At 38.8% G+C, this 25,247-nt stretch overlaps 1 protein-coding gene across 1 annotated transcript; it reads right to left on the reverse strand.

Moving 5' to 3' along the window:
• Positions 1-664: 664 nt before the first annotated feature.
• Positions 665-20,325, reverse strand: ZNF624 (zinc finger protein 624; the record flags this gene model as incomplete). The annotated part of the gene is made up of 6 exons (XM_082679446.1): positions 20,267-20,325; positions 15,695-15,783; positions 13,159-13,224; positions 9,552-9,678; positions 8,737-8,832; positions 665-2,889 (listed from the first exon to the last, which is right to left on the reverse strand). The coding sequence occupies exons 2-6, from the start codon at positions 15,779-15,781 to the stop codon at positions 665-667; spliced, it is 2,601 nt and encodes an 866-aa protein (XP_082535572.1). The 5' UTR covers positions 15,782-15,783; positions 20,267-20,325.
• Positions 20,326-25,247: the final 4,922 nt, after the last annotated feature.

Here is a 25,247-nt window from a genome sequence, read left to right on the forward strand (position 1 = left end):
ATTCGTTGTTTCAATTTGCGTTTCCCTGAGTATTGTTTATTTAGGTTCATAATATTTTCATAGGTTAATGCATTTGGAGTTGTTCTTCTATGAAGAGCCATCTAGTCCAGATGGATTAAAACTTCAATGTAAAAAATAAAATTATCAGAATATTAGAAACAAATTTAGGAGACTATATATAACCTGGGGATTGCTAAAAGAGTAAATAAAGAATATAAAAAGGAAAAGATGTAAATATTTTACTATGAAAAATTAAAGACTTAAAAATCTTTTACTACATAAAAAAGTACAAAGACAAATACGAGGTTAAGAAAAACATTTGCAACACATATGTCAAATGATTAATATCTCAAATATATTAAGGGCACCTCCAGATTTATAAGAAATGTAAACCAATAGGAAAATCAGCAAAAAAATAGGCAATTCATCGAAGATAATTTGTTAAATGAATAAAATATGAAATTTGGATGAAGGCTTTCATTTGCCCTTTTTATTATGAATTTTCTTATAACTTCTAAGATTTAATATGACCAATTGCTTTTCTACATTCTTATATTTATGAAGTGTGTACTTTCTGGCAAATTGCTCCTGAACATTTTCCCACATTCATAAAATATACAGTTTATAAGATTCTTGTCATATCTGGATGATAATTTTCTGTCCTCTATATTAATTGAGCTTCTCTCTGATGTATTCTTTGATGTACAGTAAGGCTTGAGCTACTCCTAAAGGCTTTTCCACACTCACTACATTTATAGGGTTTTTCTCCAGTGTGCATCCTCAGATGTACAGTGAAGTCTGAGTTAGTTCTGAAGGCTTTTCCACATTCTTCACATCTATAGGGCCTCTCCCCAGTATGAATTCTCTGATGTAGAGTTAGCTGTGATAGAGTAATACAACCTTTCCCACATTCCTTACATGTATAGGGCTTTTCTCCAGTATGTGTTCTCCAATGCACTGTAAGGTATGAACCTCTCCTGAAGGCTTTTCCACAGACATCACATTTATAGGGTTTCTCTCCACTATGGATTTTCTGATGTTCTGTGACGTGTACCATCTGGCTAAATGCTTTGCCACAGTCATTACATTTAAATGGTTTCTCCCCGGTATGTGTCCTTTGGTGGGTATTAAAGCCTGAGTTACTTGTGAAAACCTTCCCACACTCATTACATTTATAGGGTTTTTCTCCAGTATGCCTTCTCTGATGCACAGTAAGCTGTGATGTATTAGTGAAAGCTTTCTCACATTCATTACACTTATATGGTTTTTCTCCAGTATGGGTCCTTTGATGTACAATAAGGTATGACTTAGTTCTGAAGGATTTTCCACAATCATAGCAGTTGTAGGGTTTCACACCAGTATGAATTTTCTGGTGCTCCTTGAGATTTACCATCTTGGTAAATGCCCTCTCACAGTCAGTACATTTATATGGTTTCTCTCCGGTATGAATCCTCTGATGTACAGTTAAGTGTGATTTTATTCTGAAAGATTCCCCACATTCATTACAGAGATAAGGTTTCTCCTCAGTATGAATTCGCTGATGTATAATTAGAGATGAAGAACGCATGAAGGCCTTTCCACATTCATTACATTTATAAGGTTTCTCTCCTGTATGCATTCTGTGGTGTACAGTAAGGCATGAATAATTGATGAATGCTTTCCCACATTCGTTACATTTATAGGGTTTTTCTCCTGTATGAATCCTCTGATGTTCCGTGAAATTTGCTATACGATTGAATGCTTTCCCACATTCATTACATTCATAGGGTTTTTCCCCAGTATGAGTTCTTATATGTACAATAAGGCTTGAATTACTTCTATAGGCTTTTCCACACTCATTACATCTAAAGGGTTTCTCTCCAGTATGAATTCTCTGATGAACATTAAAGATTGTGGTATTCTTGAAAGATTTCCCACACTCAATGCATTTATATGGTTTCTCTTCAGTATGGGTCTTCTGATGTACACTAAGATATGACTTATTCCTAAAGGCTTTCCCACAATCATTACATTTGTAGGGTTTTTCTCCATTGTGAGTTTCCTGATGTCTTGCAAGTTTTGATTTATCACCAAAAGCTTTCCCACATTCACTACATTTATAGGGCTTCTCTCCAGTTTGAATTCTCTGGTGTTGATTAAGGCGGGCACACTGGCTGAAAGATTTTCCACAAACATTGCACTGATAAGGTTTCTCCTTAGTATGAATTCTCTGATGCACCATGAGGGATGAAGAAGCAATGAAGGCCTTTCCACATTCATTACATTTATAGGGCTTTTCTCCAGTGTGAATTTTTTTATGTTGACTAAGATATGAAGGCTGGCTGAACATTTTCCCACATTCATTACATTCATAAGGTTTTTCTTTAGTGTGAGTTCTCTGATGTTGAATGAGTAATGACCTATAACGGAAGGCCTTTTCACATGTACTACATTTATAGGGTTTTTCTTTATTATTGTTTTTTTTCTCTAAAGTGAGTTCTGAAGCAGGGCTTATGACTTTGTTGCCTTCTGTATCCTTGCACATTTTCTTCCCCAGATGGGTATCTGTAATCAAATCTAAATTCTCTGTAAAATTTTCCTCATGTGTTTGGTATTTGCTGTGGGGCTCTTCTGTGATAACTCCTGGTTCTGGAAAAAGAACAGATCCAAATCTAAAGCCTTTTTGAAGAGTGGGAATTTTCTTGTGTTTAACTATTCTTTGACTCAAATGACTTTCTTGACTATCTTGCAATCTCCATATCCTGTCACTCCATTTCCATAATCCTCCCATTTTGGTGTCCCATAGACCATTCTCTATGAGTTTCTCTACTATGGTCTCCTGTGATAAACATTCTTCAGAAATATTCTCTGTTGGTATAGCATTCTTGGTTGCAGGTTTGGTCTCCAACTCTGGGAGGAAAAAAGAGAGAAATCAAATGACTCCTATTTCCTAGATTGAGGACATCACACTAAACAGGAAAACAGAAGGGAAGCTTGAATTGATAATGAATATATGTTTTTAACTGCTTGCAAATTGCCCTTTTTTCTAGGAAGGAGGAGATTGCATTAAGGAAGGCTGATTGAGCAAAGAACCAAAGCAGTAAATTCAAGGAGTTTTTATCCTATTAAAAAATTCATTTGTGGTAACCCTTCTACAATCCAAGTGTCTCAAATATTTCCTCCTTTTCTCATTCGTTTTAGAGTCAAATTCTTTAGAGAGCATTCTTCCTAAATTGTAACTACTTCCTTGCTTTCCACTTACTCCACAAACCAGACATTCACCCTAAATAATACTTTCTACTTGTTCTCATTATTTGTTCACTATTTTTTAAAAATTTATTTTATTTTATTTATTTCTGGCTGCATTGGGTCTTTGCTGCTGTGCACGGGTTTTCTCTAGATGTGGCGAGTGGGAGCTACTCTTCGTTGCAGTTTGCAGGCTTCTCACTGTGGTGGCTCCTCTTGTTGTGGAGCATGGGCTCTGGGTGCATGGGTTTCAGTAGTTGTGGCATGTGGGCTCAACAGTTGTGGCTCACGGACTCTAGAGCGCAGGCTCAGTAGTTGTGGTGCACAGGCTTAGTTGTTCTGTGGCATATGGGATCTTCCAGGACCAAGGCTTGAACCCGTGTCCCCTGCTTTGGCAGGCGGATTCTTAACCACTGTGCCACCAGGGAAGCCCTGTTCAGTAGCTTTTTTGTGAAGGCTTTCTCAAATTTCCCTGTCAGAATAGCTTTTTCAAGTCCTTATATGTACCTTTTTTTTCTTTTGATTTAGTAAATTATTTTTTATTTAACAAAATTTATTTATTTATATTGAAGTATAGTTGATTTACAATGTTGTTAATTACTGCTGTACAGCAAAGTGATTCAGTTATACATTTACATATATATATACACACACACACATTCCTTTTAAAAAATATCCTTTTCTATATGTAACTTTTTATAGAACATTTGTGGAAGAAGACACTTTGAGTTTTCAGAAAGAAGGTTGAACAAGTTAGTCAAAATTAATACAGTTGTGAATATTACAAATAGTGATAATTACTATTATCAAGGGTAGTTTTGCAACCTTTTTACGGGACTTTAGAACATTTCTGACAGTTTCAAAATTTTCTTAAACAATTATACTGGGGGTGGTGGTCTAACAATTTGTATATGTGAACTTAATATTTTACTTTTTAAAACACTTTTAAACTTCTTATAAGTTTCTAATTTATTTCCAGGTAATCATATCTAAATGTTTTTTAAAAATTGAACCAAAATCTTCTGTGGTTAGTAAAATGGCTTTATGACTTTAAAACTCAAGGTAAGTGGAACTTTCAATGGATTCACAGGGCTAGACAAAGATTTGAATTCAGGGTCACCAAAAAAGAAAACTCTAGAACCCAAGGACTAAAACCCAGCTCATTTAAATGTCCAATTCAATTAAGGTGACAGGAATTTTTTTTAGGCAAAAAGAAAAATGGAGAGAATATAACACCAGCAGATCTGAATAAAAGAGAATATTAAAGGGCATTCTTTAAGTAGAAGAAAAATAATCCTAGGTAAAAGTTCAGAAATGAAGAAAAGAATGAAGAGAAAGAGAAGGGAAACATCGGTAAATCTGAATGAATATTGACTGCATACAAATTAATAATGAGATTTGACATATATAGAATTAAAATACATAACTTCAATAATGTATAATTGAGGTTAAACTGAATAAGCTGTTCAAGATTCTTGTACTGTTTGGGAAAATCTGTAACCACTAAACAAATAACTTAAAAATTTATAATTACCAACTGATTACAAGGGGAATAGAAAAATAAAAGATGATAAATCAAAAGGAAGGCATGAATGGGAAGAAAATGAATATAGAAAAGGCAAGATACTCTCACAGTTAGAGGGTAGATTTAAACATTATATAATTGTATTATATACAAAATGGATTAAAAACTCCAGAAGAAACAGATTGTCGGATTAGTTAAAATAAAAATTAACAAAATGCAATTATAAGAAAAATAAAATACAAAGATACATAAAAGATGACAGTAAGCAGATAAAAAAAGATATATCACATATACAATAAAAAGAATGATGCTATAGTAATATTAGTATCAGGCAAAATAGACTTTAAGGCAAAAACAATTAACAAAGATAAAGAAGACACTTCATAATGATAAAATATCCAATTTACCAGAAAGATATAACAATTCTAACTTTGTTTTTACCTAAGAACACAGCTTCAAAATACATAAAGCAAAAATTAAAAAACTAAGACACAGACAGATCTGTACTCACAGTGGGAGACTTAAAAAAATATTTCTCAGTAACTGATAGAATAAGCTGACAATCAGCAAGAAGATAGACTTCAGCAACATAATTAACAAACCTGACATATCTAGAACAGAACTCAGTACCTATATACCACACATTTTTCCAAGTGCACACAGAATATTTACAAAAATTGGCCAGGTGGCAAAGCAAATTTCAAGAAACCTGCAAAGAGTGAAATCATACAGAGAATGTTTTCTGACCACAGTAGAACTTAAAACAACAAGGTTATTAGAAAATCCCCATATGGTACAAAATTAAGGAAAATACCTCCAAATAACCTGAGGGCCAAAGACATCACAATGGAAATGAGCAAATACTTTGAACTCAATAATTATGAAGGTGTTACATAAAAAAAGTATGGCAGGGCTTCCCTGGTGGCGCAGTGGTTGAGAGTCCTCCTGCCGATGCAGGGGACACGGGTTCGTGCCCCGGTCCGGGAAGATCCCACATGCTGTGGAGCGGCTAGGCCTGTGAGCCAGGGCCGCTGAGCCTGCATGTCCGGAGCCTGTGCTCCACAATGGGAGAGGCCACAACTGTGAGAGGCCTGCATACCGCAAAAAAAAAAAAAAAAAAAGTATGGCAGTCTTGATAGCCTTAAATACATTAGCAAAAAAGAATGGCTAAAATCAATAAGTATCCAACTCAAGAAGTTAGAAAAGATCAGCAAATTAAACCCTAAGAAGGTAAAAATAATGAAAGAGAAGAAAGTAATGAAACAGAAATCAAAGACACAGTAGCAAGGATTAAAAATTATTTTTTAAAAGCCAAATAAGATTGATAAATCCTAGCAAGACTGATTAAGATAAAAGAGAGAAGACAAAAAATTTAGTATCAGGAATGAAAAAGGAGACATCCCTTCAGATCCATAGAGTCATTTAAAAGATAAACAGAGGATAGTATGCCCCTAAATTTAAATTTTATATTAAGTAGATCAATTCCTAAACACAACTTATTAAACTGAAACAAAAAGAAATAGGAAATATGAATAGTCCTACAACTACAAAAGTAATAGAAGCTGTAATTAAACACCTTCCTCAATAAAAGCTTTAGGCCAACATGGTTTCCCCAGTGAATTCCATGAAATTTCTAACTTCCTCTCTCTCACAACTCTTTTCTTTTTTCTTTTTCTTTTTTAAATATTTATTTATTTATTTGGTTGCACTGGGTCTTAGTTGCAGCATGCATGTGGGCTCTAGTTCCCTGACCAGGGATCGAACCCGGGCCCCCTGCATTGGGAATGTAGTGTCTTATCCACTGTGCCACCAGGGAAGTCCCTCACAACTCTTTCTTGTCCTCACTGTAAGCTGATGGCCTTGCTTTGTATTTTATTGAGAATAAAGAAGCTATCATCATAGGATGTCTCAATCTTCTCACCACCAGTTGACCTATATCTGCTCCCATCTTCTCCATCCTGCCTAGTGTTACTGCAGAAGAGGTGGCCTCCCTGCCTATCAAGGGTAAATCTCTCCTTTTCCATTCGTGATTTTATCCCTTTTCACTTTCTCAGACACTTTAGTTCTCCAGTGACCCTACCTTTGTCTTGCAACATCAATTTCTCCCTCTCCACTGGAACATCATTCCTACCAGCACTTAAGCACGTCAGAAAAGCTTCCATCTCAAAAATAAAAGTTTTCTTTTTTTATTTCTTCTTTCTTCCAGCCACTGCCCCATTTCTCCTTCCCTCTTCATATGGAGGGGGGCTTTCTCTAGAGAGCCATCGAAACTATCTCCAATGCCTACCTTTCACTCACTCTCTAAAAATACATATATAATATCTGAGATATAAAAATAATATATGTAACACGTGCAAGTTATGGATGGCATCACAATAAAATAAATATGCAAATGATCTAGAATCCATTATTCCTTTCCATCTCCACCATCACTCTAATCAAAGTTACTGTAGTCTCTTGCCTAGACTATTTTTTTAATTAAAAAAATGTTTTTTGGCTGTGTTGGGTCTTTGTTGTGGCGTGGGCTTTCTCTAGTTGCAGCGAGTGGGGGCCACTCTTCGTTGCGGTGTGTGGGCTTCTCATTGTGGTGGCTTCTCTTGTTGCGGAGCACAGGCTCTAGGCGTGCAGGCTTCAGTAGTTGTGGCACATGGCTCAGTAGTTGTGGCTCACAGGCTTAGTTGCTCCGTGGCATGTGGGATCTTCCTGGACCAGGGCTTGAACCCGTGTCCCCTGTATTGGCAGGTGGATTCTTAACCACTGCGCCTCCAGGGACATCCCTGCCTAGGCTATTTTAACTACCCCTTTACTATTACCTGCTTTATGCCCTTAAGTTCAATTTCCATGAACAGGGTTATTTCCCAAAGATCCTTGATTAAAACCTTTCAGTGCTTTCACACTCACTTTGATTAAAATCCACTCTCCTTACCATGGTCCACAGAGTCCTGAATAGGCAGTCTCCTGTCTGACTATCTTATTCTGTACCAGTCTCTCTCTCCTTATGCTTCAGTCAGGCAGCTTCCTCAGAGTTCTAGAACTCAGTACATTACGTTCTGCTGCATGGAATGCTCTTCTTCTCCTCTTGCCTTGGCTGGCTTCTTCTGACTCTTCAAGTGTCACCTCCTCAGAAGCCTTCCCCGACCACACTATCTGAAGGAGGCACCCTCATCCCCATCCAAGTTACTCTTTCGTATCCTCATGGCTAAGTTATTATGACCATTATTTAGCGTGCTTTTGTTTATTTACTTGTCAATTATCTATTTCTCAAAATTTAATCTTCATGAGAGAAGGGACCTGGTCCATCTTACTGCTGTAGACATAGTACTTAACTCAGTTCACAGTATACAGATAAGTATTAAATATTGATTGTTTAATATTAATAGATATTGGCTAAATAGATAAATACTATATTTTGATTCTCAACTGATTTACTGTTTGTATTCTCAATTAGTTAAGATTCTGGAGGACAGTAGGAGGGTTCCTCTGAAGTTTCAGCAGGCATGCAAGTGAAGAAAGTTAAATAATTAGTCAATGGGTTTAGCTTAAAAGAAATCAGTGCTGATCCTTAAGAAAGCACTTTCAGGAAAGTTAATGAAGGAAGAGATATCAAATAATGGTTAAACAAATGAGAAAAGTGTAAGGTTAAATGGAGAAGACAGACTGAAAGGGATATTTTATGCATGTTTGAAGGAAGGAACAATTATGAAAATCATGTTCCCAAGAAAGTAAAGTAGGATGTGATGGGAACTAGAAGTAGAGGGCAGAGATGGCAGGAGAGGGAAAAGGAGAGGTTAACAGAGGGAGAGAGGGAGGGAAGGCAGGAGGGAGGGAGGAAGGGAGATGTAGGGAGAGAGGAAGAGAGGGGGAGAATCCTTTCCTTTGAGATAGCTTTGAGCAAAGATAACTCCCAAAATATTTCAGATGTTCTGCTCCATCCATGACCTACTGACTTCAAAGAAATCCCATCCTCCTGGTTCTTATTAACTCACCTGAATAGCGGGTTTTTGAAGTTTCTCTCACTACCACCCATGGTCCTTTTCCATCCTCCAAATGAGATATCATGTCTGGTTTGGAAACTGCAAGCCCTGTTCAGAGAAAAATGAATAGGATTTGATTGTGCCTATGAGCAAGAACTAGGGCCAAATTCAGTCTCAGCTCCTGATCTTCTGTGCAGAGTGGTTACCACAAGAAGTTTTAGGGGTGCACTGTCCAATGCAGCTGACAATAGCCACCTACGGATATTTAATTCTGAATTTAAGTTAGTTAAAATTGTATAAAATTTAAAATTCAGTTCTTCAGTTGGACTAGCCAGATTTCAAATTCTCAACAGCCACAGTGTAGAGCCTGCTACACTGGAAAGCACAAATACAAAACATTCCCATCACAGGAGAACACTCTACTGTACAGCAGTGTTGTAGAGAATTACAAAGGTACCTCAAAGAAGCTCAACATGATCCCAGATTTGGAGATAACCTCAGTTTAGAAAGAAAATAGACATATTTGTTCCTTTCTTTCTAGAGACACTGATAAGTCTTATGGAAGTGACTAGAAAAAACAGTCTTAAATAGGAGGGACTGTCAATAATCTCCAAGATTCCAAAGAAATATGTATTTCTTACTCTACAATGGGTGAACCACTGAGTTAAGAGCAAGAGACAGCATAATTCCCAACAATATGCCCCTAAGATTATGAGATTTTAACGCTTAAATTCTAACCCAAAATTCAGTTAAGTACTTTAGAGGGTCTGTATCTTCAGTAAACCTGGCCCAGTGGGCAGATACATAAACCTGGAGGTTACCCTTACCCAAGGAGACAAGATTCCTATAATTCTCTAGCATCACATCCTTGTGCAGTTTCCTCTGTGTAGGGTCCATCAATCTCCACTCTTCCAATGTGAAGTCTATAGCCACATCTTTAAATGTCACTGATTCCTAAAATAAATACAGAGATCACTCAGGGACTGTACAGTTAGACCTATTAGGCAGATTAATACATACAAAACTGGGGAAGAAAACTAGAAAACTAGTAGTTTCCAGCCAAATCATTTTTCCTCCCTCAAAATCCTGCCTTATGTATAATATCAACTCTTTTTCAGTTCTATTCTATAAAATATGGCTTAATAAAAAACACAGTTTATCATTCAGATTGTAGATATAGAATATTATAAGCTATCTATCTGAGAAAGAAAAATAAGAAATTGTGGGACTTTGGGGAGCTTCTCTGGTCAAGATATAAAATATATGTATATGTGCTTGTAAAAAAAATCAAAAGATGAGCCATAAAATTGTTTTAATGGTTGGTTATCTATTGGAGGAAGGGGGAAACAGAGTGAAGAGGACTGGAATAGAAGCTAGATTCCCTTGAATATTTATTGTTTTTTAGATTTGAATTTTGAACCATGTAAATATATTATTATAAAAGAAAAACTAAATAAAAAAGCAATTTCTAAATATTAAAAGTAAAATGAAACCAGCTGGTAGCATACACATTCATCAGAGAGGAACTATTTTGAGTATCTTTAAAACATAGTAATTTTTCTGTATATCTCTTGTGAGATATATCCTGAGGAGAAAAAGAACTGTAAAAAACTAAACAACACATTTTCAGTAACTAATCATTATTGTTGGTGGCAGTGATGGAAACGTTATTTTGTAACTGTTGCGTGTGTAGTGTTGGATAAAGCAAATCAGTATTGATATCATTGAGAACTAATAAATTTGACATGGGAGAAAGAAGATATAAATGTAATATCAATGAGATTATGTACAATGAGATTATGTACAATCCAATATTGCATGGGAAATATCGGTATAAACTCATGAAGTATTTTAAGGAAAACAGGCCACATACTTCCTATCTCCGGCCACTCAATAGGTTTAGAAACAATAACCAAAAAGGTACCATTATGCAGTCTAGACTGTGGCCCCTACAGATTACTTTCTGCTACAAGAAACCAGGGCTTGGAACCTTCTGTCAAAATAAAAAGCAAGGGGGCTTCCCTGGTGGTGCAGTGGTTGAGAGTCTGCCTGCCGATGCAGGGGACACGGGTTTGTGCCCCGGTCCGGGAAGATCCCACATGCCATGGAGCGGCTGGGCCAGTGAGCCATGGCCGCTGAGCCTGCGCGTCCAGAGCCTGTGCTCCGCAACGGGAGAGGCCACAGCAGTGAGAGGCCCGCATACCGCAAAAAATAAAGAAAATTAAAAAAAGCAAGAAAACTATCAAAGACTAGTACTAGGATCATGTCTGAGACTTGTGAGACAACTTCAAGAGGCTCTCACTGGTCAAAGATGGGACAATTTGAACATCCATAAGAACAATAACTGTAGTGGGCTTCAAAAATATCTAATACATTTAAAATTATGATTTCACTATAAAACTCTAAGGATACTCATTGATCATCTTTGGAGAATGCCTGGACACTGGTAAATAAAGAGAAAGAATTAACCCTTTGCCCTTCTTTTCCTATGCAAAATACATATAGTTTGCACAGTAATAAAATGTAATCAGATGGTCTATGAGGGGAGGTTTCTCTTTATGGAAGTACTCCAGCTAATATGTGAACATGGAATGAAAAAATTAGAATATCACCATTTTGATACCTCTAATGAATTAAAGGATTATCAGTGGCTAACACACCAAAGAGGCTTCAACTAGGCATTATGTAGCTTCTGGTAGTAGATACCAGAAATATGAAATACCAATGCCAAAAAATTTTTAAAAAATCAAAATCTGAATCTGATCAAACCTCTAGATTTAACTAACAATATAAAGGAAATACAGGAGACAGAAGTGCATGTTAAAAAAAAACCCATGGGGATGCAATAAATAAAATCCATATTGTGACAAATTCTAAATCAATGCTGTCCAACAAATATAATGCAAGTCACAAATGGAATTTAAAATTTTCTAGTAGTCACATTAAAAATAAAAAGAAACAGGTGAAATTAGTTTTAATAATATATTTTAGTTAGTCTAATATGTACAAAATATAATTTCAACATGCAATCAATGCAAAAATTATTAATGAGATAATTTACATTATTTTTTGTATTATTGATGTGTATTTTAAGTTAACAGTACATCTCAACTTGAACTAGTCACATTTCAGGTACTCAACAGCCACATGTGGCTAGTGGCTCCTGTATTGGACATCACAGCTCTAAAATACAAATGACTTGGTTTCTTCAATAAATGATTACAAAGGGAAAAAAAGAGGGAGGGGGAAACCTCTAGATTAAAAGTGACCTAAGAGACAATATCAGCTAATATGACTCAACTGGGGAAACAAATACCAAATTAATATGTGATAATATTAAGACTTACTGTTCATTTTTAGCTGTAATTATGGTATTATACTTAAAACTAAAATAATCTGTTATAGATATATAATGAAATATTTATAGATGAGATTATATAATGTCTTGGATTTGCTTCAATAAAACCAGTGAGGGAGGGTAGTATTACAGATGAAATATGATTGCCATGGGTGTTAAGTGTTGAAGGTTCAATGGGATTCATCAAACTACTCTCTCTACTTTTGTGTAAGTATGGTTCATATTATTTGTCAGGTACTGATACGAAGGCTTTTAATGTAATGATTGAATCTTCACAATAAGGAAGCTGCTATTTACAGATAAGGAAAGTGAGGCATCGAGAGGTTAGGTGCCTTGCCTAAGTTCACAGAAGACACAAAGTCTCGATTCAAATCCAGGCAGTTTGGTTCCAAAATTCAAACTCATAAGCACTATACTCTATGATCTGGTAAATTAAGAACCCTACTTAGCTGACTAATCAGGCAAAGGTCTCAAGTTAGACTGTATTTGGCTAAGGTATGCTCTGTATCGGAAGAAACAGATTTCCTCTGGAGTGTTTTTCTGCCATACAGATATGTATGCTTATCAAATGGTTTAAATCTTTTTATTTATTAGGACCTCAAAGTTTGTGAAGCATGTTTTATATAATTCTACTAACAATAAAACATGGCTAATGTGAGCGATAATGACAGTTCATAAACTGTTAATATTGTTAATCACTTCACACAAAACTCAAATTATAATGAACTTACTGCGTTTGTTTTCTTTTCCCATCTGGAGCTAAGCCCCAGGAAAAATCTAAGAAGGCCCTCAGCTCTCACCTCTGGCTACCTTGAGGCTCTGCAAGCAAGAATTGAAGTATGTGATACAGGATACTTTATCATTAGGAATTATAATGTGACCATCTGTCAAATTAGAGCTGCTACCACTGAGAGAAATAAAATCTGTCAAAATGACGCTACCAGCCCTGGGGTTACCACACCTAACGAGCCAAATGGTTCTTATGGTGAACTTGCAATGTGCTGGAACATTAAGAATTAGTGCAGTAAAAGAGATGTCGTCTCTTCATTCCCCTTAGATACAATGCCAAGTATTACCTTTACCAATTCTTGTTCTTCTGCCTGAAGGTGAAGATCTTCATTTGGCTGGGGAACTTCAGGACTCTAAGGGGATACAGGATAAGATCACTCAGTGACAGGCTGCCTATTACCTACAACAGAGTCTCAGCAAGCACCACCAGTCCACTGTGGATGCGGTGTATATGAGATCACCTCTTGTACTGTATTATTCAGGGATGAAATTAAGGTCCCATAGCAACAGCCAAACATAATCTTCTTTCACCTCATTTGAGACAATGACACACACAAGACTGAGAAAGATACAACTGCATAATTTTTAAAGGGGACTTTTAACAACCTATCAAAACAAAAATAAACTTATAATAAGGGGTCTTAGATGCTACATAATTCTTTTTCCTATGAGGATGAAATCTGTTTCTCAGAAATAATCTATCTTGCTCAAGAATAACATTCAAAACCTACTAACACCATCTGTTTTCTACAACTGAAAGATCATGTCTGGGGGTTGGGGGGGCCTGTCTCAGTACTCTTTCAGAGAATATTTCAGGGACCTCTCACAACATTGCTTTCTTCCAAATATTAGACACTATATGCCTATAAAGACCTGATTTCATAAATGAAATGAAATTTTACTATACCTTCTAGTAGTACTTACTGATTTTAGATTTTTAAAAGTTATGGGTAACAGAACTATTAAATTTCATTGAGAAAAATGTTATCTTAGTTCTTCCCTTTCAAGTTCTTACCTTAAAAAGTACAAATATTCAGGGGACTTCCCTGGTGGTGCAGTGGTTGAGAGTCCGCCTGCTGATGCAGGGGACACGGGTTCATGCCCCGGTCCGGGAAGATCCCACATGCTGCGGAGCGGCTAGACCCGTGAGCCATGGCCGCTGAGCCTGCGCGTCCGGAGCCTGTGCTCCGCAACGGGAGAGGCCACAACAGTGAGAGGCCTGCATACCGCAAAAAAAAAAAAAAAGAAAAAAGAATCCACCTGCCAATGCAGGGAACACGGGTTCGAGCCCTGGTCCGGGAAGATCCCACATGCCGCGGAGCAACTAAGCCTGTGCGCCACAACTACTGAGCCTTCGCTCTAGAACCCGCAAGCCACAACTACTGAAGCCCGCGGGCTTAGAGCCGGTGCTCCGCAACAAGAGAAGCCACTGCAATGAGAAGCCCGCGCACCACAACGAAGAGTAGCCCCCACTCGCTGCAACTACAGAAAGCTCGTGCACAGCAACGAAGACCCAACGCAGCCAAAAATAAATATGTTAATTTTTTAAAAAAGTACAAATATTCAGCTTCCAAAAAATTAAGGATGATGTGAACCTCAACCTCTGATGATTAGAGATGTGTTTGATCTGGCCTATACTAGACAAATACTTTAGATCTACTGATAAAGTGAAACATTTTGGCTTTCATTTATCTTTTCAAGGGTATGTCTTAAGAACTATTTACATGTTTTATATTCTTGCTACAAAAAATAAAAGATCACTACTACAAGTTATTATGGATAATTTCTGTAACAAATTATATTTGTTGGTACTACCTTTCTTCTGAATCTCCTATTTCAAAAAGTCACTTCTAAAACACAGCTTTAATCACATTAATACCCACCTCAAACACATCCACACACACATACATATATACACTTAAATGTCTTCAGGGAAACATGAAAAGATTCAGCTTAATTATCTAAATTCCAGTCCTATCTTTCACAAATTTCCATCTTGAATCACTGGCTCACTCACTATTCTCTGCCTCAGAGCCTTGCCTTCTCACCTGAAGTACCCTCACAAATAATTTACAACAATTTAAATCCCACTTGTAATTGGGTACCAGCTTAAATCTAACCATCCTCATGAGCTTTCCATAACCGATTCAGCCCATACTAATATCCCATTTCTTTCCTTACAAAAGCACTCATCAGCTTTATCATACTGCTCAGTAACTATCATTCACCTAAATAAATTATGTAACTATTTCTTTTGTATGCCTTACCTCAGTGAGACTGTAAGCACCCTACAGCCAAGCACTGTGTCTTAAACATCTTCTTTCTCTCCATGTCATCTAATAAGCTTGATCACTTCTTAATGGGTAGAAAAGAGGAGAACACTAAGAGTGGACACAAGGGGAATGGTCCCTATGAATTAAGGGTGTGTATATGTATGCACATGTATTGTTTTGTTCAAAATTTCCTAAACAAAATTTTCCAATTGGAAAATAATCCATTCTACTACCCCATAAATAACTGAAATTTCCTGGGAACAATACAAAGCTAATGTCATAAGTAAATTTTCCAGACTGCCTATCATATCTAAAGATAGCACAGATTTTTTCTGCAAGATTACGTGTCTTGATACTTGTTTCAATATGCATAGTGAATCTTCCTATAGATTACAAGCTTTACTATGATGAACCAAATTTTCATGGATCAAACAACTTGACTCAGTTACCAAAGGGAGTGTGGGTGAGGTCAAGTCACACGACTTCAGGAAAAGTAGTCGTGCTCTCAAAGCAGGACAACAGGTCAGAAGCAGAGGAAACCCCAACTTACCAGAGGTCCAACTGAAAAAACCACAGCAGCCATAATCTCTTCCTCTGGGCTCCCCTCTCTGGAAAGAGTGGAGTCCTGCAAAGACATATCTAAGAAAGAGAAATAAGCCATGAAAACCAATCCTGCCTTGGAAATCTGAGACTTACCAAGTTGAAACGTTGACATTACAAATAAGTATGACCTTGCTAAAGAACACAAGATTAACCTGCGCGATCGGCGAGGAAATATGATTCTTACCAGTGTAGAGCTTGAGATTTTAATACCACGAAATGTAGTTACAGTTGGCAGATCAGACATTTTACAAGGAACTTTGAAACTACTTTCTCACTTGACCGTCATGTCACCCAATGGAAACTAATTCCCATTCCACCGGTGAGGAAGCTGAGGCTTAGGAAAACTAGACTACTGATATTTTACCCAAGCTGTGTAGGGTCCCAGAACAGTCTAGTTCCAGGCCACGCCTGCCCCACTACTTCAACTTGCTGGGAAAAATAATTCCTTCTTCCCTTGCCACAATCACCGCCTCCTCTAACAGTGGAATAATCCAGTAATCTCTTTCTTCCCGTCCTTCCTTGGAAGAGTGAACTCACTAAAACTTCCACAGGCCTCTGCTCCATGTAAAGAGAACACCACAACTCCAAACTTAAAAGATATTAGAAGTCTTGTACATGCCTCTCTCAATCTCATATTCAAATAGCTCTTTATCTATCCTTTCTATATCAGGCAAACCCAAATAGAAAGGAAGTAGGGATAACAATAATGATATAAGAGAAAGTGGAATCCAATGCACAAAGCACTGAGCAGTAGTTCTTTTATACTGAAAATAGTTATATGCCTAATAAAGGCTTTACACTGTGGAGAAACAGGGTGGCAGAGATCTTGTTCAGATACCCCAGGCATTGATTCTGCCTTCTGTCTTTGGTTAAAGATATGGCCTTGCTGATGCTGAGTTTGGTTTGAAAACAAGAGCCTGAGGTTAGTAAACATTCTCTTAACAAGTGCATGGTTGCAGAATGATGCGGCAAGGCATATAAAAGGGCAGTGGCACAGTGAGAAATGAGCTTTCCAAATCTTGTGAAATTCTACTCTTTAATAAGAGTTTCTTAGAAAGTTTGACATTCTCACTACCCAGTAGAGCTTTTGGGGCCCAAAGGAATCTAGGCCGAATTATGCTGAATCTGTCCCTGCCTTATATGTACAATTTGCCTCCATTAAGAATCCACATCCGGCCCAGTGGGAAAAAAAGAAAAAAAGAATCCACATCCAAGAGCTTTGTGTTCAAAAGTATAAAGACCAGCGGCATCAACACCACCAGAGAGCTTGTGACACATGCAAGACCTCAAGCCCAACTCCAGAAACTACCGAATCAGAATCAGCCTTTTGTTAAGATCTCTAGTGATTCATATGCGCACATTGAAGTTTAAGACACACTGATCTAAAATAGATCATTCCAATAAATTGGACAACCTAGAAGAAATGGATAAATTCCTAGAAACAGAAAACCTACCAAGCCTGAATCATGAAGAAATAGAAAACCTAACAGACTGATTACTAGTAAGGAGACTGAATCAGTAATCAAAACTCTCCCAATGAACAAAAATCCAGGACCATATGGCTTCACTGGTGAATTCTACCAAATGTTTAAAAAATACCAATCCTGCTCAAACTCTTCCAAAAAATAGAAGAGAACACTTCCAAACTCATTTTATGAAGCCAGCATTACCCTGATACCAAAACCAAGCAAGGGTACTACAAGAAAAGAAAATTATAGGCCAATATCCTTGATGAACACTGACACAAAAATCCTCAAAAAATATTAGCAAACTGAATTCAACAATGCATTAAAAGGATCATGTACCATGATCAAGTGGGATCTATTTCAGGGATGCAAGGATGGTTCAACATCTGCAAATCAACAAATGTGACACACCACATTAACACCATGCAGGATAAGAATAATATGATCCTCTCAACAGGGGTAGAAAAAGCATTTGACAAAATTCAACATCATTTATGATAAAAACTCTCAACAAAATGGGTACAGAGGATATGTACCTCAACATAATATATGTTATGGGAAGCCCACATATTATTGGAAGTTCTAGGCAGAGCAATTAGGCAAGAAAAAGAAACAAAATACAACCAAATCAGAAAGGAAGAATTAAAATTGTCACTATTTGCAGATGACATGATTTTATATATAGGACCCCCTAACAAATCCTGCCAAAAACTGTAGGAATTAGTGAACAAACGCAGTAAAGTTGGAGGATATAAAATCAATATACAAAATCTGCTGTGCTTCTATACACTAATAATGAACTATCACAGAGAGAAATTAAGAAATCAATCTCATTTACAAATGCTTAAAAAAAGAATAAAATACCTAGGAATAAATTTAACCACGGAAGTGACTGGCTGGCATACATTGAAAACTTAAAGACATTAAGTGGAAAGATATTCCATGCTCATAGATTCGAAGAACTAATGTTGTTAAAATGTCCATACTGCTCAAAGCAATCTACAAATTTGAGCCAGTATGATCAAAATTTGCAAGGCATTTTTCACAGAAGTAGAACAAGTAATTCTAAAATTTGTATAGAACCACAAAAGACCCCAAATTGTCAAAGTAATCCTGAGAAATAAGAACAAGGCTGGAGGCATCATGCTTCCTGATTTTGAACTATATTACAAAGCTAGAGTAATCAAAACAGTATGGTATTGGAAAAAGAAGACACAGATCAATAGAACAGAATAGAGTACAGAAATAAACCCACACATAAATTTACAATTAATTTACAACAAAGGAGCCAAGAATATACAATGGGGAAAGAACTGTCTCTTCAATAAATGGTGTTGGGGAAACTGGACAGCGACGTGCAAAAGAATGAAACTGGACCCCTAACTTACACCATACACGAAGATTAACTCCAAATGGATTAAGTAATTGAATATAAGGTCTGAAACCATAAAACTCCTAGAAGAAAACATAGGCAGTAAACTCCCTGACATCCATCTTGGCGATGACTTCTCAGGCACCGGAAGCAAAAATAAACAAGTGGGACTACATCAAACTAAAGCTTCTGCACAGCAAAGGGAAGTCCAGAAAATGAAAAGGCAACCTATGGAACAGGAGAAAATACTTGCAACTCATATATCTGATAAGGGGTTAATACCCAAAACATAAAAAGAACTCATACAACTCAACAGCAAAAAAGCAAACAATCTGATGTAAAAAATGGGCAGGGATGAATAGATATTTTTCCAAAGAGTACATACAGATGGCTAACAGGTACATGAACAGGTGCTCAACATCACTAATCATCAGGGAAATGAAAATCAAAACCACAATGAGATATCACCTCACACCTGTCAGTATGGCTATTATCAAAAAGACAAGACATAACAAGTGTTGGCAAAAACATGGAGCAAAGGGGACACTTTGCACCACTGGTGGGAATGTAAACTGGTGCAGTCATTATGGAAAACAGTATGGAGATTACTCCAAAAATTAAAAATATAACCACCATATTTTCCAGCAATTCCACTTCTGGGCATTTATCCGAAGGAATAGAAAACACTAACTCACAAAGGTATCTGCACCCCCTGTTACTGCAGCATCATTTACAACAGCCAAGACGTGGAAGCCACCTAAGTGTCCACTGATGCACGAATGCATAAACAAAAAGTGGCACGTGCCCACAGTGGAATATTAGCCACAAAAAAGGAGGAAATCCTGCCGTTTGTGACAACATGGGTGGACCTTGAGGGCATTATGCTAGGTGAAGCAAGTCACAGAAATAACGTGCAATCTCACTTATATGTGGAACCTAAAAACAAAACATCCGAGACTCACAGAGACAGACTGGTGGCTGGGAGGAGGTGGGAAAATGGGTGAAGGTGGTCAAAAGGTACAAACTTCCAGGTATAAAATAAGCCAGTCCTGGGACTATAATGCACAGCACGGCGACTAGAGTTAACAATACTGTGTTGCGGGAATTCCCTGGCGGTCCAGTGGTTCGGACTGGGAGCTTTCACTGCCCTGGCCCGGGTTGGATTCCCTGGTTGGGGAGCTGAGGTCCTGCAAGCCGCGCGGTTCAGCCCAAAATCCTAAAAAAAACCCCCAAACTCCCCAAACTGTGTTGCATATTTGGAAGCTGAGCCGGCAGGAAAGGCTGCCTCCATTTCCCAAAGGCAGGAGAGGGGGGCACCGGTCAGAGCGCCGCTATCGAACCCCAGTCCCTCCGCTCGGGTGCAGAGCCCAGGATGGAAGATCTCCCTCCTGCAGCTCGCCTGCTTCCCGCACCGCCCTTCTCCTCCCTCAGTGCAGGCGCGGCCCCGGGAAGAGGGGAAGGTCCAGTGGCGCGCCCACCCTGCCCGGCCCCCCGACGCAGCGCTGCCAGGCCGCAGTCTTCTGAGGGAGGTCGGCCCCAGGCCCCTCTGGGGTGGGCGGGTCAGCTCGGGGTCTGGGGCTCCGCCGGGAGCGGCCCCGCCCCGGACGCCGCCGGGAGGCGAGCGCCGAGCGCCGAGGGAGGGGCGGCGGGGCCCCGGCCGGTCGCCCGGGTCGACGAGTACCTGGCGGCCGCCTGAGGACAGGGCGCTCGCAGAGCAGTGCGGGAACTCTTCCAGCAATGGCGTCGGCGGCCGGGCGGCCGCGGACGGCAGTGCGCCTGCGCAGCCGGCGGGGACCACGGCGCCCAGAATCCTCCGCGCCGCTACTCTGCTCTTTCGTCGCCTCTGTGCCTGGGTCTTTGAATTGGCATCGTTGACAGTTCGTGGACCTAAAAAGTTCTTTCAGGTTGAGAGGCCACGACTGTGTGTCAAGCACTAGCACTAGCGACACAGAAGAATGACACAGCCCTTGCCTCGCAACACTTCCGTGTGACTAAAGAAAGAAAGCCATTGAGAGAACAGAGAATCTCCTGCAACAAATTAAAGCCCCAGACGCTGGGGTCCGGGGGAGTTGCGTGTCCAGGCTTCTGCCTGTCATTAAACTTCTTGATAGAAAGATCGTAATGCCTTCATTGTAATTTCTGGGTCTTTGAGCTTCTTTCCTTGGCTCATACTAATAAAAAAAATAATAAATTAAATGTTAGCATTATTATTATTTTTAATGCATGTTTTCCCTTGCCTCAATTCCATGGTTTTAATGACTAAAGGCCATCTTCTCCACATTGGGTCACACAGAATCCTCAAGGCTTCTAGAGCAGCTTCCCTTAATGGTGAGACAATTTCCTCTCTAATCCTTCCTTCCTTCCCTCCCTCCCTCCCTCCTTCCTTCCTTCCTTCCTTCCTTCCTCCCTTCCTTCCTTCCTCTTGCCGCACCGCTTGCGGGATCTTAGTTCCCCGACCAGGGATCGAAACCCAGGCCCACGGCAGTAAAAGCACCGAGTCCTAACTGGACAGCCAGGGAATTTCCTCTAATCCTTTCTTATTCTGTGTGCCTTGGATTCTCTGCTGCTTTGATTGTGTGTGAGCCCCTCCAGATGGAGATCTGCAGGGAGATAAAAAGCTCAGTGAAACTGAACACAGTGCAACACTGGGCTCTTGAGACTTCAGAGCCAATGGGTACCTTTGGAGAAAGTATGACCTAATCCTGTGACCCTTGAACTATCTCAGGAGATATGCAAGCTGGAAATCCAACTCCTGGAGGTAACAAATACGGTATATGAAATGAAAAATATACGGGATAGGACTAAGAGCAGATTAGACACTGCAAGGGAAAAGATTAGTGAATGCAAAGACATAGAAATAGAAACTGCCGAAAATGAAACACAGAGAGAAAAAAGATGGAGAATGAACCAAGCAGCAGTGAGCTATGGAACAAGACGATGTAGTCTAGTAGTCTAAGTGTAATTAGAATCCCAGAAGGAGAAGAGAGGGTGAGGGAGTAGAAAAATATTTGAAGAAATAATGGCTAAATATTTTCAAAATTTGATGAAAATTACAAACCCATAGATCCAAGAAGCTCAGTGAAATTCAAAGAAAAGACACGAAGAAAACCACACAAAGGCACATCATATTCAAACTGCTACATACCAGTAACAAAGGAAAACCTTAAAAAACAGCTGGAGGATATATCACTTATTTGGGGAATCTAAACTATGATATAAATGAACATATTTATGAAACAGAAACAGACTCACAGACATAGTAAACAAAATTCTGGTTACCAAAGAGGAAAGGGGGTGGGGGACAGATAAATTAGGAGTTTGGGATTAGCAGATACAAACTATTGTATATAAAATAAATAAACAACAAGGACCTACCATATAGAACAGGGAACTATATTCAGTATCCTGTAATAAACCATAGTGGAAAAGAATATGAAAAAGACTGTGTATATATATGTATAACTGAATCACTTGGCTGTACACCAGAAACTACAACAACATTGTAAATCAACTATACTTCAAAAAAAAAAAAGATTTAAAAAACAGCTGGAGAAACAAAGATCTGTACGTACTAGAGAACAAAGATAAGTACTTCTCATCAGGAAACAAAAGCAAAAACACACAAAAAAAGCAAGCCAGAAGCCAGTGAAACAACACCTTTAAAGTACTGGGGAAAAACCCTGTCAGCCCAGAAATTTATACCCATCAAAATATTTTTCATAAATGAAGGTGAATCAGTGAACCAGTAGTGGGACGAGGTGGGGTAGACACACTTCTCCCTATACTTCCCACTAAGTATAGCTAAAACCCCTCAATATTGTCTATAAAACAAATATAAGACTCAAAGTTGGACAGAAGACAGTCCCACTAAGGACGTTGTCACCTGAGGAAAGACACAGTGGTGATTTTCCTAGGTTTTCTTTTTGTCTCCTATATGCTGGCCTGGGTAAGTTGACAACCTAAAATGCCAATGGGTGCAGATTTTTTTAAAGCCCCCAATAAAGCCTGCTCTTTCCAGCCAGAGACCAAGAAAGGGAAACCTAACATAACAGAAAACTTTTGAGAAAAAAACCCCAATCCACTCCAGTCAAACACTATTGAAAAAAAACTGTGGTCCCACCTCAAGTCCATCAGCAAAGGCTGAGTGGGGAGCCTAGGCTTCCATCCTACCCTGACTGTAATGAGGTGCCCCTCTGTCCCTACAGGGATGGTGTCAGAGAGGGGATGGGAAGCTGAGACTTTCATTCACGCTCGGTCGTACTGAACCTCCCCACACACAACGTCAGTGGCACCATTTGGAAGCAGTAATAGCATGGCTCTCCCCTCAAGACAAGGTGTTGTCGGGGGTGATGGCCCAGTGGGGGCGGCCTAGCAAGAAATTCCTCTCCCCAGGGCTGTTAATAGAGACTGAGTCCCTTAGACTTCCATCCCCACCAAACAATAACCAGGTGGTGGTGACCTTCCTTAGCCCACCAGAGTGGTGTCAGAGGAGGCCTACTGAAACACAACACTTAAATAAAAATCCAGAATATCATATCGAAATACTCAAAGTGTCCCCAAATTTGGCAGAAGACATAAATCTGCAAATTCAAGAGGCTAAGAAAATGCCAAGCAGGATAAACACACACACACAAATCCAGTTTAAGACAGATAAGCAGCAGCTGGACCTTCAGCTGCTCTGCCTTCCCCTAGATTTTTCCCTCAGTTTCTCTGACTCCTGGGTTACACGTATGTGTTTAGCTCTGTGATGTAGGCTCTTGGCTTCTGCAGGACACCCTGGTCACAAGGTCAGAGGCAGCAAGAAGAGACACAGGTTTCATTCTGTCCTTATGAAGTTCCAGCTCCTGCTCACAGGCTCCCAGCCTGTTCGTGATCTTCCCTTGTTTACTGCCTGTGGGTTTCAAGCATCAGACGTGGAAACAGCTTCGCAGAGACTGTGTACCCAGCCCCCATAATTCCCAGAGCAGGTCTCCTTTGATACAGTAGCCAGGCCTCCCCAGGAGAGGATCCATGGCTTTCTGGCTGATAGCAAATTTCCCATTACCTCTGGAAGGGTCATTGCCCAGATCCTGGGAATCATGTGCCTGGTCTTGATGGACACAGTGGTGACAAAGACAGTCATGTTATTCCCTCTATCTGTGAAATACTGAGACATAGAAATCTTTTCTGATACCAGGATCACAGGAAGTAATGAAGGAAAAACCTGAAATGAGAGTTTGATGGCCTGCGTTCTAAGAACTCTCATGTTTTATAGACAATCAAGAATGGATCAACAACAAGGTGCTCCTGTACAGCCCAGGGAACTAGATTCAATATCCCGTGATAAACCATAATGGAAAAGAATATGAAAAAGAATATATATGTATGTATAACTGAATCACTTGGCTGTACAGCAGAAATTAATACAACGTTGTAAATCAACTAGACTCCAATTTTAAAAAATTAAAAAAAAAAGTGACTTCTAAAGTGCCTATCAATTGTCACAGGTTGGATTCTTCTGCGAAAGCAGTTTCATTGATGGGTGTGGCTAACCAGCTAACTTTCAGCTAAAAGATTATAGATTTAGCAAACTGTAAGTATAATTGTGATTTTCTACACTCAAATGACATTAAATCAAACAGTTGTGGATCTTTAAATATATATATTTATATATATATTATATATACATTTATTTATATATGTATATATAAACGTAAGCTCTATAGTTGCAACACTTCAGCTTGGAGTCCTCTGGTGACCAGTTTTCATGAAATGAAAATAAGATTGCAAAGTCTTATACTTTGTGTTATTTGTCCTTATTACAAAAATGGATTCAAATGCATTAGTGAAGTATTTATAACATACGCACCAATAAGCTCAGAAATCATAACTCTACGACTCAATGACTTATCAAGAAGCAAAGACACCCTTGTAACTACAACACAGTTTAAGACAATGAAATAGAATAAAACTACCAACTCAGAGGCCCCTCTCCTCGACCTTCCCAATCACTACCCATTCTATCCTGCTAAAGCTAACGATCATCTAGTTTTGAACACCACACGTTAGCATCACCTGTGTTATAAATGTGTGTACTTAGATCCAAACAGTACGAATCATCCTGTGTCTGGCGTCTTTTGCTCAGCATTATATTCGTGACATTAATCTGTGTGGTTTCATGGAGATATGCTTTCCGTTTCGGTGCTCTGTGTGTTCTTTGAATGGCTACCTCACGTTTATCAATTTTGCTGTGGATGGACATTTGGTTTGTTTCCAGTTTGGGGTTATTAGCAATAAAGCAACTATGAACATTCTTGATGGTTTCCTTTGGTATATATGCATAGACATTTTAGGTAAGTATAGACCTACAAATAAAATAGCTTGGTCATGGTGACTGCAGATGTTCAAATTTACACATCACTAAAAAGCAATAGTTTGCTAACTTTACAATCTAGTTAAGTGATGGAGAAAGTCTGGGAGATCGTTTTCTGATCTCACTGTGTGGGGCAGGAGGATTATCACACGCCACCTCCTTTTTCTCATGTGTCTATGCCTTCTTAGGACTCCTCCTACTTTAGAATATATGGGAATAGATATGGGCAAATTCTCCACCACCCCCTAATCAGGTAAACCTCAGAAGATTTCCCTCCCACATTTCCAATTATATCTCTCACAGGTGATGG

Source organism: Grampus griseus (genome assembly GCF_964374135.1).
Source record: "Grampus griseus genome assembly, chromosome: 20".
Lineage (NCBI taxonomy): Eukaryota > Metazoa > Chordata > Mammalia > Artiodactyla > Delphinidae > Grampus > Grampus griseus.